General features: G+C 37.2%; 1 protein-coding gene across 1 annotated transcript; it reads left to right on the top strand.

The window, feature by feature from the left end:
* The first annotated feature begins 650 nt into the window (after positions 1 to 650).
* On the top strand, positions 651 to 12536 carry LOC140508344 (uncharacterized). Its single transcript, XM_072616191.1, has 2 exons — positions 651 to 930; positions 5404 to 12536. Exons 1-2 carry the CDS (start codon positions 810 to 812, stop codon positions 6849 to 6851), a joined length of 1569 nt encoding a protein of 522 aa, XP_072472292.1. The 5' UTR covers positions 651 to 809; the 3' UTR covers positions 6852 to 12536.
* The last annotated feature ends 4719 nt before the right edge of the window (positions 12537 to 17255 follow it).

The raw sequence follows: 17255 nt of genomic DNA, 5'->3' as shown, positions 1-17255 counted from the left end.
AAAGGAGATGAGACAGATTGATTGTTCAGAAGGTGGTGTGAGGGTTTAGGGAAGGTTTCCTTAAAGATGGGGGAGATGGGTATGTTTGAAATGACTAGGAAAGGGACCACCTGGCAGAGAAAGGTTAACAATGTGAGGGACCTGGATGTGGAAACTGAGTGAGTGTGCTAAGTGGTGGGGAGGATAGGATGGGGTGGGATCAAGTGGCCCTCCACATGGTTGGTCTTTGCGAACCATGTTCTTAGAGAACGAGGAAAGAATGCATTGTAAGATCACCTGAAGAGGTTCTGAGGAGAGAATGTAAGCAGTCATTCACTCAAGATTTATCAAGTGCTCACCATGTGCCTGACACTGCTCAGTGGGGGTCATGCAAAAAGAGGCCAATAGAGGTGTCTACTCTGAAGGAGCTCACAGTCTAATGGCAGAGACAATGAGCACACAAATATGTACAATTAAGCTACAAGCACAAATTCGTCATAGAATTTTCTTAATATGTCACTTAGGACACTGCTTGTAGGGAGGAATTTCAGATGTTCCCTTCTCTCTTTCTCCTCCACAGACTTTTATACCTCACTAAGAGAATACGTACATACCTTCTCCCTAATTCCACTGGAAGAAGTATTGTGTAGTAAGATATTTTCGCCAGCTTTTATTATTCCAATGTGATTCTCAATGACAGGTTTCAAGTACTGGGTTTGATATTCACAAAGGTTAAATAAGTTTTATGCAAATTGCTTCTGTACTTCTGTTTCCTCTTCTAAACTGATGAGGTTTGGACTAGAACTCTCAAGTCTTTTTAGGAGTTGGTGATGACATTCAAGGATGTGGTTGTGGACTTCACTAAGGAGGAGTGGGGCCTCTTGAACCTTTCACAGAAAAAGCTGTACAAGGAGGTCATGCTGGAGAATGTGCAGAACCTGCTGTCCCTGGGTAAGGACCATTTCCTCTCTTTTTTTGGTGTTAATTATCAGGCCAAAATTAGCAAATGTGCCTGAGAATGGATTCATATTCTTGTGCATCTCAGTCTCAGAAGCTTCATTGAATGTACAGTCATCTGTGTGCCATTTTGGTCTTGGCTTGTAGCCTTTTCAAGTTCAATAATTTACCATCAGTCAGGTAGCTGGAGATAAAGATTTGAGTTCATTCTCAGAGGAAGAAAGTAAAATTTAAAATCCCACTCCTACTTCCAGGAGATATTTCAAATCATCTCAAGACCAAAACAGAGTTCTTGGAAGAACTTAGAAAGGAGTTCAAAAATCAAAGGAGGAATTGGGGCAAAACTCAACGGGGATCAACCACAGTCCAGGAAATCAAGAAATTGGAAAAAGCAATCTAAACCATAAGAAAGAGAATTTAAAAGAAAAAGGAAAGAAAGTAACTCATTTAAAACCAGAATTGGGCAAGAGAAAGTTAATGACATTAGAAACCATCAAGAAATACTGAAAACCAAAAGAATGAAAATGTAGAAAAGAAACTTCTCACTAGAAAACAAACAATTTGAAGAACAGATCAAGGAGACATAATATAAGAATTATTGCACTACCTGCAAGGTATCATCCAAAAAATTGAGTCTAAGTACAATACTTCAATACATTTTTAAGGAAAATTTCTCTGCACTTCTAAAAGAAGAGGTAAAATAGAACTAGAAAAACATTCATCATTCATTCCCTGAAAGAGATCCCAAGATGAAAAATTCCAAAAACACAGTCAAGTTTCAGAGCTCCCAGGTTAAGGAGAAAATACTACAAGTCATAAAAGAAAAAATTTAAACATGTGGATACTGTGGAGCTACAATCAAGGTAACACAAGATCTAACAGCTTCCACACTAAAAGACATAGGTCTTGGGACATTATATTTAACAGAGAAGGGTGCAGGAATTGTGACCAAAAATAATATCACTCAGCAAAGTTAAATATAATCCTGAATGAAAAAAAAGACATTGAATGAACTGAAAGACATTGAAGTACATATGAGAAAAAGACTTATAAGACTTATGAACAGGAGAATAATTTATGAATAAGAGATAGAGAAGAGAGTGAAGTATAAAGGGGATAATTTTTATTATGTTAAATTAAAAAGATTTTGTACAAATAAAATCAATGTAACTATGATGAAAAGGAAAGCAGAGAATGGGAGGGGAATTTATATATAGTTTTTAATTCTTTTTTATTTTATTTTTGATTTATAGGTTAAAACAAGCATTTCCATAACATGTTACCATAAAAAAGATGATTGCAGATGAAACTGCAGATGTACTATGAACAACTCACTATTCCTTTCAAATATACAACAAAATTGTGATGTAAATTTCTTTTTTCTTTCCTCCTCCCCTAACAATGGCCACCATTAGATATGTATGATAAAATTTCTCAGATGAAGTTCACATATCTCAAATATACAAAATATACAAAGATCACTGAAAAATCCAGAAGAATATGAGTCATTCCCTTACTGATAAATGATCCAAGGATATGGATAGGCAGTTTTCCATTGGAGAAATCCAAACAATTTATAATCTAATGAAAAAATGCTCCCAATCATTATTGAGCAGAGAAATGCAAATTAAAGCAGTCTTGATATATCATTTTATACCTATCAAATTGACTAAAATGATTGAAAAGGAAAGTCACAAATGTTAGAGGGGATGTGGCAAAATTGGGACATCAATTCATTGTTGGTGGAATTGTGAGTTGATCCAACCATTTTAGAGAGCAATCTGGAATTATGTGAAAGTGTTGTTAAACTGCGTATGCCCTCTGACTCAGCAATACCACTACTAGGTCTGTGTGTTTCCAAAAATGATTAGGGAAACAGGAAAAGAACCTATATGATCTGCAATATTTATAGGAACTCTTTTTGTGATGAAAAGAACTACGTAGACTTCAATTGGGGGAATCACTGACCAAGTTGTGGTAGATGACTGTGATGAAGTACTACTGTGCTATAAGGAATGATGAGCTTGATGATCTTAGAAAAATATGGATAGACTTGCTCAAAAGTAATGAGGAGGGAAAGGGGCAGAACCAAGAGGACATTGTATACAATAACAGCAAAATATTTTTAACTTGGAGCAAATAACCCATTTTGAGTATTAGAAACTGCAAAAAATCACAAAGGACATATGAAGGAAGATGCTATCTGCCTGCAGAAAAAGAACTGATAAATAGAAGTATGTATGGAATGATTTTACATATATGTGCATTTGTGTGTGTGTGTGTGTGTATGTGTGTATACATTTGATGTTAGCCATCTCTAGGGTAAAAGGAGGGAAGGGAATAAAGGAAAAGAAAAGAAATTTGCATGATAACTTTATTACCTATTTAAAAAGAATAGGACGTTGTACAATAATTTATTTGCTACTTCATGTGTAATCACCTTTTTTAATTATACCATGCAATTGAAAAGCCTATTTTACTCCATGAATTAAAAATAAAACAGATAAAATTTAAAATAAAACTAAAGATAACAATTTTTTAAAACTTTCTGTTACTGGTGAAGAAATAGAAAGATAGATCAGTGGACCAACGTAGACATGGAGGACATAGTAGCAATTGCTTATAGTAACTTTGTGTCTGAAAAATGACAAGTTTTTCTGGTAAGAATTCCTGATTTGGTGGAAATTGTGAAAAAAGCTGGAAAGTAGTCTGTCAGAAATTGGACAGAGACCAATCTCATGCTCCATTTACCAAGATTAAAAGAACATGGAACATATGACCAATCAAACTTATGGAGAGGTGAATAATTTATGCATAAACAAGAGAAAGGATAATGAGGTGGAAAATAGATGATTTTTTTTTTTTACTAAATTATGTTAAAAGGTTTTGTATAAATAAAATCAATGCAGCCAGAATCAGGAGGAAAGCAGAAAGGGGCAAGGGGGAATTTATAGACAGTGTCTCAGATAAAGGTCTCATATCTTAAATACATGAAGAACTTAGTCAAATCTAAAAGAATATGAGTCATTCCCCAGCTGATAAATGGTCAAAGGCTAGAAACACCCAGTTTCTGGTGAAGAAATTAAAGCTATATACAGTCATATGAGAAACTGTTCTAAATCATTATTCATTACAGAAATACTAATCAAAACAACCTTGTGGTATCATCTCATAGTTATTAGATATATTATATATATATACCATATATAGGTATTATTATTATATACATATATATATATTCGATGTATAGTTATCAGGTACAATGATAGAAAGGGACAGAAATAAATGTTTGAGGGAAGATGGAAAATTTTAGACACTAATTCACAGTTGGTAGAACTGTGAACTGATCCATTCATTTTGCAGAACAATCTGTAATCATGCCCAAAGAGTTATAAAACTGTGTCTACCTTTAATCCAATAATACCATTCAGGTCTGTTTCCAAAGATGATTAAGGAATACAGGAGAAAATGTATGTTTTAAAACACTTATAACAGCTCTCTCTTTGGTGAGAAGAATTGTAAATTGCAAGTCCCATCAGTTGGCTAATAACTTGAGAGGGATTGAGTACAGCCTGAGTAAATGGTCAATAGCTTCAGCAGTGGTTGAGCATGGTCTCTAGAGAATGCCATGGAAGTGGTTATCCCAACTCTCCAGGATCATGTCCTTATCACCAGTTAGTGTGGTTCCATCAGCACTGAGTAGCTGAGATGGACTAAGGTCTTTGGCCCATACTTAGCCTTCAGGGTATTATAAAATCGATTTGGATTTTTACTATCAGCACAAAATTGAATTTCATCTGCCTTCTTATTGAGGCAACACTCCTGAATCTCTAAGCTTTGCTTGCATTTAACTCTCAGACGAGTGAAACACAGATAAATGAAGTAATGTACTGGTAGGCCTGTTGAGTTCTCGTTTTTTATTTAGTAACTTCTGAATTTCCCAATCATTTTCATCAAACCTCTTTGGAAGTTTCCAAGTGTTCTGGCCCAGATGAGTTAATGTGATGCTCTACATTAAATCTCTGAAAGCTGGCTACTCCTTTCTTGCTCAAATGTTGAAAACTGTTTGGCTTAGCTTTCCCTCCAAGTTAACAACAGACTGTACTCCCTTGGAGAATCACTGTAATCTACTGACTTTAAGTTTTCTGGTAGCAACCTTGTCTTGGGGCTGCTGCTTGAATGTGAATGTTTAGTCTCTGATGGGTCCAACCTGCTCTGAGGTACAAGCCTCCTTTGTCACACACAGCTTTTCTGTCTCTTCCCCTTACAATGACACAGTCTATTTAATGCCAATCTTTTCTCCAAGAGTACATCCAGAAGGTTTTATTGCATTTAGAATGGTGATAAGAGGTTCATAAGTCACACAGTCTTAAGTAACAATTGCTATTGCATATATTTATTTGTGTATATTTTTTGTGTATTTAGAAGTATATATTATGTGTGTGTGTGTTTGTCCATTTGCTTCAGTTGTAGAGACCAAGTTTGAAGTAAATCAAATTCCTAGGAAGCTGAGAATACTTGTGGAAGAATGTGACCTGCAAAGATTCATGAATGATACTCCCTTTGACTTCAATTTGAGAGAAATCCATGCCTCTAATACTGAAGTAGAGCTTTTTCAGTCCCTTGAGAAGGCTCCTGAAATGCCAATGTATCCAGGTAATCAATTGGAAATGGCCTTGAGGAGGAGTTCAGACCTCATGGGACATCAGAAGATTGAGAGTGGAGAAATGCTTTGTGTAAGTAAGAAAGGTGGGAAGGCCTTGAGTCAGAACTCCGAGCTCATTACTTATCAGCAAATTCCCTTGATAAAGGAACCTGATGAGTATAATGAATGTGGAAGAATCTCATCCCATCACTCATCTCTTCTATCATCTCAGAAGATTCATACTGGGGAGAAGTTTTATAAATGTCATGAATGTGAGAAGACTTTCTGCTACAGATCACTCCTTATTAACCACGAGAGAATACACACTGGAGAGAAACCTTATGAATGCAATCAATGTGGAAAGGCTTTCAGACGGAGCTTCAGTCTTGATGAACATAAGAGAGTCCACACTGGAGAAAAACCTTACAGATGTAATCAATGTGGAAAAAGTTTCATACGTTATTCCAATCTTACTGCACACCAAAGGATCCACACTGGAGAGAAACGTTTTAAATGTAATCAGTGTGAAAAAGCTTTCATACAGAAATCCACTCTTGCTGCACATCAGAAAACCCACACTGGAGAAAAGCCTTATAGATGTAATCAATGTGGAAAGGCTTTCACAGAGGCCTCCCATCTTGCTGCCCATCACAGAATCCACACTGGAGAGAAGCCTTATGTATGTAATCAATGTGGAATGGCTTTCACTCAAGGGGGCCATCTTTCTACACATGAGAGAATCCACACTAGTGAGAAGCCTTATGGATGTAATCAGTGTGGAGCAACTTTCACACAGTGGGGCCATCTTTCTGCACATCAGAGAATCCATACTGGTGAGAAGCCTTATGGATGTAATCAGTGTGGAAAGGCTTTCACACAGCATTCCACTCTTGCTAAACATCAAGGACTCCACAGTGGAGAGAAACCTTTTGAATGTTATCACTGTAAAAAAGCCTTCATAGAGATCTCCAGTCTTAATGTACATCAGAAAATTCACACTGGGGAGAGACCTTTTGAATGTAATCAGTGTGGAAAGACTTTCACACAAAGGTGCAATCTTTCTGCACATCAGAAAACCCACACTGGAGTGAAGATTTATAAATGTAATCAATGTGGAAAGGGTTTCACAGGCAGGAGAGGTCTTGCTGCACATCAGAGAACTCACACTGGAGAGAAGCCTTATGGATGTAATCAGTGTGGAAAGGCTTTCACACATTCTTTTCGTCTTGCTAAACATCAGAGAATCCACAGTGGAGAGAAACCTTTTTAATGTAATCACTGTAAAAAGGCTTTCCCACAGAGTTCCCTTCTTGCTACACATCAGAAAATACACAGTGGAGGTAAGCATGATGTATGTAATCAATGTGGAATAGCTTTCAGATTCACCTCCAGTCTTGCTTTACATCAGAAAATTCACCCTGGAGAGAAACCCTAGGAACTTCATTCATCATATGTAAGGGCACAATATAATTACAGGGTTCATGTGACAGTAATCCCTTATAGTATTGGTTCCAATTTATGCAGTATTCATTAATCTTTTCATGAATTCAGTATACTTGTTCAAGTCAATATACACCACATGCACATAGGTTCTAAATTATATCTAAAGAAGTATTTGATAGGTTTTCAAACTCCCCAGTTGGTCTGATCTGTAGGTAGGCTAAAGAAAGGTGGTGTACATTCGGTGGGCTTCAGAGGACAACTTTTCAATAGGAGTTAATAAGTTTTAATCCACTGAGTAAGTAGAAGGGAACATCTAGCACAGGAAATGTTGGGGAGCCAAGCTGGAAGAATACTGGTCAAGGAGGACAGCCAGCACAATAGTACATTCTGGCATCTTACATGAATACAATGAGCACTTGTTTACACCCAGTGAATAAATAGTTGGTTCAAAAATGTAACCTTACTATATGCTAATTATTAATAGATATCATTTCATGATTTTGTAATTGATCATAGAGGAAACTCACTTGTTATTTAAAGTTTAACCCATAAACATCCTTACTTTGCCTGGGAGAGGTCCTAATGTCTTAAACTGCAGCCTTAAGCAGTCTCTGAACACTGTGCACAGGGCTGGGGAGATCTTTTCAAAGGTTAAGAAGTCCAAAGGAATCCAAAGAGACAAAGATGAGTTAGTCATTGATCATTACCATTAGTTTATTAATTAAAACACAATATACCACATTATTAACTTTTCAAATATTTTGTCACATTCTATAATAGTTATATTTATGGTCTAACAGCATTCAGATCAAAAATAACCTGCTTTACCATGTGTTTTTTTTCTCCCCAAAGGTTATAATATTAGACAAAAAAGTTCAATAGAATGCATTTTCAAAGAATGTTCCAGGGAAAATCAGTCATCCTATCTCCCTTGACATTTTTGAAATCACATCTAATGACATTGAAAACCCAGTATTTAGTATGGAGTAAGTACAGTCAATTAAAGAGGTAGCAATAGTTCATTTCTACAGTATTTGCCATATGCCTGACTTTTCTCCTAAGGAATTTCATGCAGCTGTGAGGTCTTCCACCCAGTCTTCACTTGCCTGCCCCTGCCTCTAGGTTCCATACCACCTCCTTTCTCTCAAGGGTTTAAATTTGCCACTTTATAGTTCAACCTGGACAATGTTATTGCTTCCCTCATTGCTGACAATTGCTCCAGAATGCACAGAGCTGGCTTTGCAGGAGACAAGACCCTTCAGGTTGTCTTCCTTCCACTCTTGGGCACTCCAGTCATCAGGGTGTGATGGTGGGTATGGGCCAGAAAGACAGGTCTATGGGGAATGGCACCCAGAGCAAGAGAGATATTGTGACCCTGAAGTACCCCACTGAACATGATATTGTCACCAACTGGAATGACATGGAGATGTGTAGTCATACTTTATACAATGAATTCCTTGGGGTCCTTCCCCATGCCATGCTTTGCCATGCTCTGGTTGGCTGTGATCTGACAGACTGCCTCATGAAGATCCTGACAGATGACACAGTTTCACTATCACAGCTGAGAGAAATCATGTGTGACATCTAGTAGCTGTGTTACATAGCCCTAGACTTTGAACAGGAGATGGTCACTTCTGCATCTAGCTCTTCTCTGGAAATGAGCTTTGAGCTCCCTGCTGGTCAGGACATCACCACTGGTAATAAGAGATCCTGGTGTCCAGAAACTCTTCCAACCATCCTTCCTAGGTCTGGAATCCACAGAGCTACCTTTACCTGAGTCATGAAATGTGATGTTTACATCTGTAAGCTATTACAGTATTGTCTGGTGATACCACCATGGATCCAGGCAATGCTGACAGGAAGTGGAAAGAGATTATAGTCCTAGCTCTCCAGCACAATGAAAATCAACACCATTTCCCCACCTGATCATAAATACTGTGTCTGCTTTGGAGGCTCCATCCTTGTCTCTCTCCACCTTCCAACAGAAGTGGATTAGCAAACAGGGGTATGATGAATCTGGGCCCTGCATTGTCTACCATCAATGCATCTAAATGGACTGTTTGCAGTTTTTTGGTTGTTTATATATAGTCATATTTATAGTATGGTCTAACAAATGAGCCCCTAAGAAAAAAAAAGAGACTGCTGTCCCCTCTTTTTTTGGCACTTGCCTCAGGATTTAAAACCTGGAAAGGTGAAAAGTGATGAGTATTTATTCTAAGTATCTTGGAGGTAAATGTCCCTATAGTTCTACAGTGGGTCTAAGGACGATGGTTACACATTTTAAAAATCATAAATATTGAAAAATGCATTTTTATAGAATTATTTGCCTCTAGGAAAGTTGTCCTTCTCTACCAAAAGGATCCATTTAAGGTGAATCCAGAGAGGGAAAAGATGAGGTGGGGAAGGTGCCAGTATTGCTATACATGTAAATGATATAATCCTTTTAAAAAAAGCACTTTGTATCTTCTGCCTTAATACTTGTTCTTTTTCTAAATTGTAACAACCTAAATCAATGGTCCCTCAACACAGATGTTGTCAACCAGCTTGAGCCCTGACCTTACCTGAGAAAGACCTAAAACTTGGATTGGCCAATCAGGATGAAGACATTTTGGCCCACTCTAAGCATAACATACCATAGTGCCTTAGGTGCTCTGGCAAAACAGACATGCTTTGCTTTGTGCTCTGAGGGAATCGAAGCTCTCCTGCTGCACTTTACTGACTGGGAACATTCTTGTGCTAAGGACCTGGCCCACTGGACATTTCCCTTATCTCAAGTTCCATGACTCACTCTATGTTAGCAGCTTTCCCTCTTTCCTGTTCTTTCTGTTCTGTTAATGACAGAATAAAAAGATGTCCTGGAAGTATAATTTCCATTGACACTGATACATTTCTTATTTTTTACAAAATTGTCCTGTTAAGAAATTTCTTCTCATGGTATAAGTATATGGGAACTGTAATTTTGACTGGCACAAGCACAAGTCAGGAAGGAGGAAGGGAAGCACACTCACTTTGCTTTGAGAGTATAAATGTTCCTACAAATGGTCCCTTCTGGGAGCCCAGAATTATTTTCAGCCCAGAAATGCATGCGTTATTCTCTGGCCCAATGAGAATAAATGGGCACATTATAGCACATGTACAGCCTTCTGTTGTTCTGTGGACAAACCTTCAGTTAAGGGGGAAACTGATTGTTTCATTGGACCAAACCTTTAGTAAATGGTTTACCATTTTAGGTGCCATGTGACTGGTGTGGAACTGATGGAGTGGAGAGGTGATTCTTCCCCCACCCCCAGACAACACTAGTGACTTGATGCCACAGGATAGGTTTTTTCCTGGAGTCTCCTCTTTGCCGGTTGTGTGGGTGAGTTTTTTACTCCCAGCTCTAATTCTCTGACCTCCACAGGTTTGGTCCAAGTCTGCAATTCTCTTTAAGCCAGCTTTGGGAACATGGATCACTTTGGCTTTATTTTCTTGGTCCTCTTTGGTAAAGGTTCAAAATTGGTTTATCTTAAGTCTTAAAACCATTGAGCTTAAAGGTTAACCATGTCTAAAGTTGGGTAGTTTTTCACTGCTGGTGCTGAAAACTGGCAGCGTGAGAACCAGAAGCTTCTTTCCTTAGAGCTAGCAAAGCCACTTCACTTTCAGCATTCTTTCCCACACCATTTAATCCCCTTTCCCTTTAAGGCTATAGTCCTGACAGGGACTCAGATCCCTGAACTTAACTTCATTAGGATTTGCCCCTTTAAATCAGCAAGCTCTGGGGCATTCTGAGGAAGACTAATGAGATCTGTTCCCATTCTCTATTTTATCCCACTCTCATTTAGGAGAGGTGTAAGGGGGGCTACACTCATCAGTCTTGGATCTTTGCAAATTCCCCAATCGCCTTCCTCAGAGTAAAAATAGCCTATTCATGACAAGTTTCTAACAAGCCTCTCTGAGCTTTTAGACTTCCCTCTCCCCCTGTCATTAATTGTACAGTGTATTCATCTGGTTAATTGTGTTTCTGGCTTTATATTGTAAAATGTCTGAGTCATGTTTGAGCTGTGAGCTAGATGCTGTTACATTTATTTATTTATATATAGTTAGAGCAAACACTGGGAAAAATGAATGAACTTTCTTGTTATTTTGAGGTCATAGTTGAAAGGAGGATAGGTTAGATTTTTTTTAAGAGAAAAGCCCATAAGACTTATATGTTGTCTTGACTCGGGTGAGCTTGAGGCTATAGTAAAAAAAAAAAAAGTTACAGCTAAAAACATCTGAGAAGATTCTGGAGGTTTTGAGATTAATCATTGAGTTTGCACACTGATCATTTTAATATTGTAGGAGAAAATTTCTGAGATTGGAGGTTATTCCAGGAGCTCACCCCCTGATAAAGCCCCTAGTCATGAGCCCAACTTCCCATGTCAGGAGTTCATCTCACTACTGGGATTGTAAATAGCTTCATGTTTTCCTAGTCAATCCTCTTCTCAGGTCAGATTAAGAAAGGAAAGTGCTAGAGAACTGTAGGGAACTCAAGTTACCCTTCTCCACTTGCCTGAAGGTGGGGAGTAGTAGCCATGGTGAGGGCTCCACTGGTAGCGGCCATACTGGCTCTTGTTCATCCCTCTGGGCAAAGCCTGAGAATATCACCCAGGTTCTGTACATCCTCCAACCTCACCAATGTCTGCTGCTGTGGGGAAGTGGAGAAAGGGGACGTTAGGCCCCACAGCCAGCATTCCCTGAGCCCTGTCACCAAGAATTACTACTACTTGGGAAGTCCTGGCATCAGCCACCCCAGACCTTGTGCAGCGTCCTCTGCCACACCCCCTACCCCAGCACCCAGCTGCTGCCTTTGAGCATGGTGCTATGAAGTGGAGAAGCCAGCCAGTCTCTAGCCTTGGTAAGCCTACCCTTTCCCATGCCAGTTGCAGAAATGTATCATACGTGTAATTTGTGACAAGCTATTTTATTTCTGTTTGCCCTGTTTCCTGATTTGTAAAAATAAAAATGGTTATTGTGGGATCAAGATGATATGATTGTACAATGTTTAAGAAAATGATTGGCATCTGCTAAGTACTTTATAGTCTCTAACATATTTGTTCCATACCTGTTAATTTTGAAATAGTTTTAAAATACCAAAAGTTAGAAGATCAATACTTTTTATATGTAATAATTTGGAAATGCAATTGATGTCATCTGAAGTTTACTATTTATGTTAATTGTTTTTCTAATATCTCTTAGATCATAAAATTTGAGAGATCATTATGAAGTAGAAATGATGTTAGACAAAGCAATTTTTAATCTGAATTTTGTTGCATTTGAATTGGGCTTTTAAAAGGATGTAATTTTAAGAAATCAGATAATTTGGAAGCTTAAATAGTTAATGAGGCATATTTGATTATAAACAGGTACTAATAACAAATAATGATATTTAATATGATAGTGAATTTTCATTTGAAATTAAAAGGTGGTTGAAAATTGTAGTTTTAACATATTAAGGATGAAATGAGTTATTTTCTGTGCAAAGTAATTTGAAAATTTGTTCACCAAAATTAAAAATTAATAATAAAGTTTTAAATACATAATATGGTTTAGAGTATTGTTTTATTTCTAAATTTGATAAACAATTGTATCAGAATGTTGTTGGAAAAAACAATTCTTCTTATAATCTAGTTAGAGTAAAAATTATTCCAACAAAAATATATAAGGGAGAATGAAGGGTTAGGATAAACTTCCCGAGTTTTGTCTATATTTAAGAGGAAGTTTCACCTGGAATTCTTATAAACTCTGTGCAGGAGTGTTCTGTATTACCTATCAGACTGGCTAACATGACAAAACAAGATCATAAATGTTGGAGAAGGTTAAATTGGAATACTTTATTTGTGGAGTTGTCCGCTGATTCAGCCATTCTGGAGAGCAGTTTGGAACTATGATGAAAGGGCAATGAAACTGCATTTCCTTTGATCTAGCAATACTACTATTAGCTCTGTATCCCAAAGAGATCATAAAAAAGGGAAAAGGATCCAGAAGTCAAAAAAATATTTATAGTAGCTCTTTTTGTGGTTGCAAATAATAGGAAATTGACGGGATATCTATCAGTTGTAGAATGGCAGAACAAGTTATGGTATATGAGTGTAATGGAATACTATTGTTCCATTAAAAAATGATGAGCGGGCAGACTTCAGAAAAACCTGGGAAGACTTACATGAACTGATGCTGAGTGAAGTGAGCAGAACCAGGAGAACACAGTACACTGTAACAGCAACATTTTTTGATGACCAATTTTGATAGACTTACCTCTTCTCAGCAATGCAATGATCCAAGACAATTCCAAAAGACAATTCATGATGGAAAATGTTCTCCACATCCAGAGGGGAAAAAAAACTATGGAATCTGAGTGCAGATCAAAGCATACTATTTTCTTTGTTTTTTCTTTCTCATCAATTTTCCCTTTTGTTCTGATTTGTTCTGATTAGTCACAGCGTGACTAATATGGAAATGTTTAATATGATTATATACATATAACCTATATCAGACTGCAGTCTTGTGAAAGGGAAAAAAATTTAGAATTCAAAATCTTATGTAAGTGAATGTTGAAAACCAGAAATAACTTTTTTTTTTTTAAGTTTTCTGTGTTGTGAAAATCCTACTGAGCAAATGGGAAACCTTGCACAAAATATGGGTGTGATTTTCAAGCCTGCTTCATCTAAGGAGGTGTGTGTGTGTGTGTGTGTGTGTGTGTGTGTGTGTGTGTGTGTGTGTGTGTTAATTTGGAGGTTTGTAAACTACTACTGTGATAGCTAGAAATTCTGTGATAACTAGGAATCCAGATTGTTATAGTACTTTGGGAATTCATGTTACTTAAAAGACATTTAGGGTTATCAATATCAACTTTTGTTGTAATAATTTTGTTAATTTGAAAAATAATTCCTAGAGGTTGATCCAATTGTATCCTTAGGAAATTAATCTCTTTTGAACTAAGTGCTGCTAAATCATGAATTAAGCTGTTAGAGCATGTGGCTACAATATTTAAAAATTTATGTATGCAAGTAGGGATATTTTGCTTTAAAATAAATAACTGTTATTATAATTATTATCTGTTTGGAAAAAGTACAAAGGAGCCTGTAATATCTGCTTATCTGATGAGTTCTTTGGGGACTTAGCAGGTAGGTACCTTGGGGCTCTTCATTTGGACAAGTTGTAACATCTTATCCTTGGAAAGAAGTTGTTCAAGGAAAGTAATAAAGTGGTTTGGGAAAATTATAAGATTTCACCTGAAATATCACGTATGGCAGCTATATGTTTGAGCCATCTCAATCTCAGGAGATCCCAGCCTTGATTCGGATCAGGATCCCATCCTTGAATACAATTAATATTGTTACAGCTTAGAATGCAGAAAATAAGAAAATGTCTCCATACCCCATGATCTTGGGACTCACACATAGTATCTCAGCAAGCATCGATTATGTGCCAGGCACTGTGCAGGTACAATGTGCTGTGAAATAACCCCTACCCTGAAGAAACTCACCGCCCAATGTGCTTAGTCAAGTTAACAAGTCAACAAGCTTTATTAAGTATCTGGCAAGAACCAATCAATTTATAGGCTCTTGGGATTCCAAAAATGGAATAAGAAAACAGGGACCATTTTGTAAATAACTACATACATACATAGAAAATCAGAAGCCAGGATGTACAGTGAGCAGAGTTCTGGACCAGGATTCAGGAAAACCTGAGTTCAGATTTGGCCTCAGACACTTCCAAGAGAGTTGGCCTCAATTTTCTCCACTGTAAAATGTTAGCGTTGTGACATACCTCCATAGCAGTTTGTATTAGGATAAGATGAGATAATATTTATAAAGGCTTTTGCCTGGCAAATAGTAGACTTCTAAGAAATATTTTATTACCTTGTTTCCTACATACAACATATGTATTTTATAAAGTAAATTTCAGGAACTGAAGGGAAAAAATGGACCAAGAAGGCTTCTTGTAGAAGATGGTGGTCAAGAGTGTTGCATGAAGAAAATAAGTCAAATAGGATTAAGGCTGAGAAAAGACCAACAAACCTGACAATTAAAAAGAGTTCAGAGATAACTTTGGAGACAGCACTTTCAGGAGAGTGAGGATGAGAGCCAATCTGTAAAGGATTAAGAAATAAGTGGGGGGCAGCAATGTATCCCCGTGGAAAAAACAATGACCTTAGAATCAGGAAGACTCATTTTCATGAGTTCAAATTTGGCCTCAAACATTAATAGCTCTGTTATCCTGAGCAAGTCACTTAACTTTGTCTCTGTTTCCTCACCTGTATGATGGCTGGAGAAGGAAATGGCAAACCACTCCAGAATCTGTGCCAAGAAGACTCCAAATGGTGTCTTGAAGAGTCACACGCTGATGAAACTGGAGGAAAGAAGCCACTGTAAGACTGCATGAAAAGGTTTTAAGAAGGACAGAATGCTAGCAGCTTTTCACTAAATAGTTATTAAGTGCCTACCCTGTGCTTAGTGGAGGTCATGCAAAAAGAGCCAAAGAGCAGTGTTTTGGGGTAGGCAGGGCCAATACGATAAAAATGACAATTTACCTATGCTGATTCTTAGATTCAATGGCAGCCCAATTAAATTACCAAAAAAATTATTTTACTGAGCTAGAAAAAAAGATTATGAAATTCATTTGGAAGAACAAAAGGTTAAGAATATAAAGGAGTTAATGAAAAATTGTAAACAAAGGAGATATAGCAGTGCCAGTAGGAATGGAATAGTAGGCATCCAATTTGGCTGGTTGCTGTCCTTTGGTTTTGACGAGTATCAAAGTGACATCACTGTGCTAAAGTCAACTTTCAGTGTGTCTGACTGGCAGATCAGACCAATACAATCTCAGAATGCTCCTACCACAGGTCAGGCACAAATAGTCCTTGTGAACTTTTGGGGGTGGATTCTCCAAACTTGTGCATCCTGTGTTTCCTTTTAGCTGTTTCAATTTTGCTTTGCTCATAGAGCACAGCACCTTCTCTGATGTGGACATGCCAAGTTAAGTGGTCCTGTGCCAGTGTCTCCCAAATTCCAAAGTTCTTAAGAGAGACTTTGAGAGTGTCCTTGTCTGACTTCTTCTGACTACCATGTGAATGCTTGCCCTGTGTGAGTTCTCCATAAAACAGTCTTATTGGCACACAATTTACAGTGGCAAGTAAATATAGTAACATTGGATTTGACAAGTGTAAAGACAGGATTTTGGGATAAGAATTCATTATTTGTTAAAAAAAAATTGTTGAGAAAACTAGAAAGAAGTTTGGCAGAAACTGGGCATAGACCAACATCTTAGACCACTTATCAGCATAAGGTCAATATACATACATGATCTGCATATAAAAGGAGATTTTACAAGCAAATTTGAAGGGCATTGAACATATTATTTATCAGTTATGGATAGAAAAATTTATGAATTACAAAGAGGAAGAGAACATAGTCAATAATTCTGATTGCATTAAATAAATGTGTGATTTTTAGAAAGCCTACTAAATTTCCATTTACAGGCTAATTTGTTGCAGTAATAATTTGATACTGATGACAATTATGTCCAAAACTACCCTGAATTTCAAGTTTGATTCCTAGGTTTGTTGTGTCCTTGGACAGGTCTTAAATGGTGCTTTCAGAGAACAAGTATCATACTCAGCAGGTCAGTGGGAGCAGTGTCAGAATCTAAGGCTAGTGATTAATACTAAAGAATGAGTGGGAAAGATCTTGCAATTTAGATCTGAATTCATTCCATGGAGTAAACAACAGTTAAAATTAGTGTCTGAATTTACATGAATAAGATTCAATTCCTGAAGTGTCTCCTTCTTTCAGCTTGAGGGTAGTTAGAGAAGGAAAAATAAGACTGAGAAACAGAGATGCAAATCTATTAGAGTAATAACTTATGATCTTAATGCGAAATTTAATTTTACTCATGTTATTTAATCAGGAACTAGTACACGTTTAGGGATGAATGCAAACTACTTAAGGCTCACCTTAAAGATATTCCCAATCAGTGTGAGATTATAGTCACATATCTGAAACTTTGATTATTGGAACTTCCTATTCAAGACCTTTTGGGACTATTAACAGATGTTTTTCTGAGTCTGACTCCAGGTATGATCATCAAGGAAAGCTATTGAACCATTGTTCCATGATGCCATCAATCTTATGTGGTCTATGAACTGCAGAGGGCATTCTTATGGTAAAAGTTAGGAAAACAACTATTCTACATGATCTGAGTTAGGATTCTT

Source organism: Notamacropus eugenii, chromosome 5 (genome assembly GCF_028372415.1).
Source record: "Notamacropus eugenii isolate mMacEug1 chromosome 5, mMacEug1.pri_v2, whole genome shotgun sequence".
NCBI lineage: Eukaryota > Metazoa > Chordata > Mammalia > Diprotodontia > Macropodidae > Notamacropus > Notamacropus eugenii.
The sequence above is the reverse complement of the archived record's forward strand: the minus strand, read 5'-3'. Positions and strand labels throughout refer to the sequence as shown.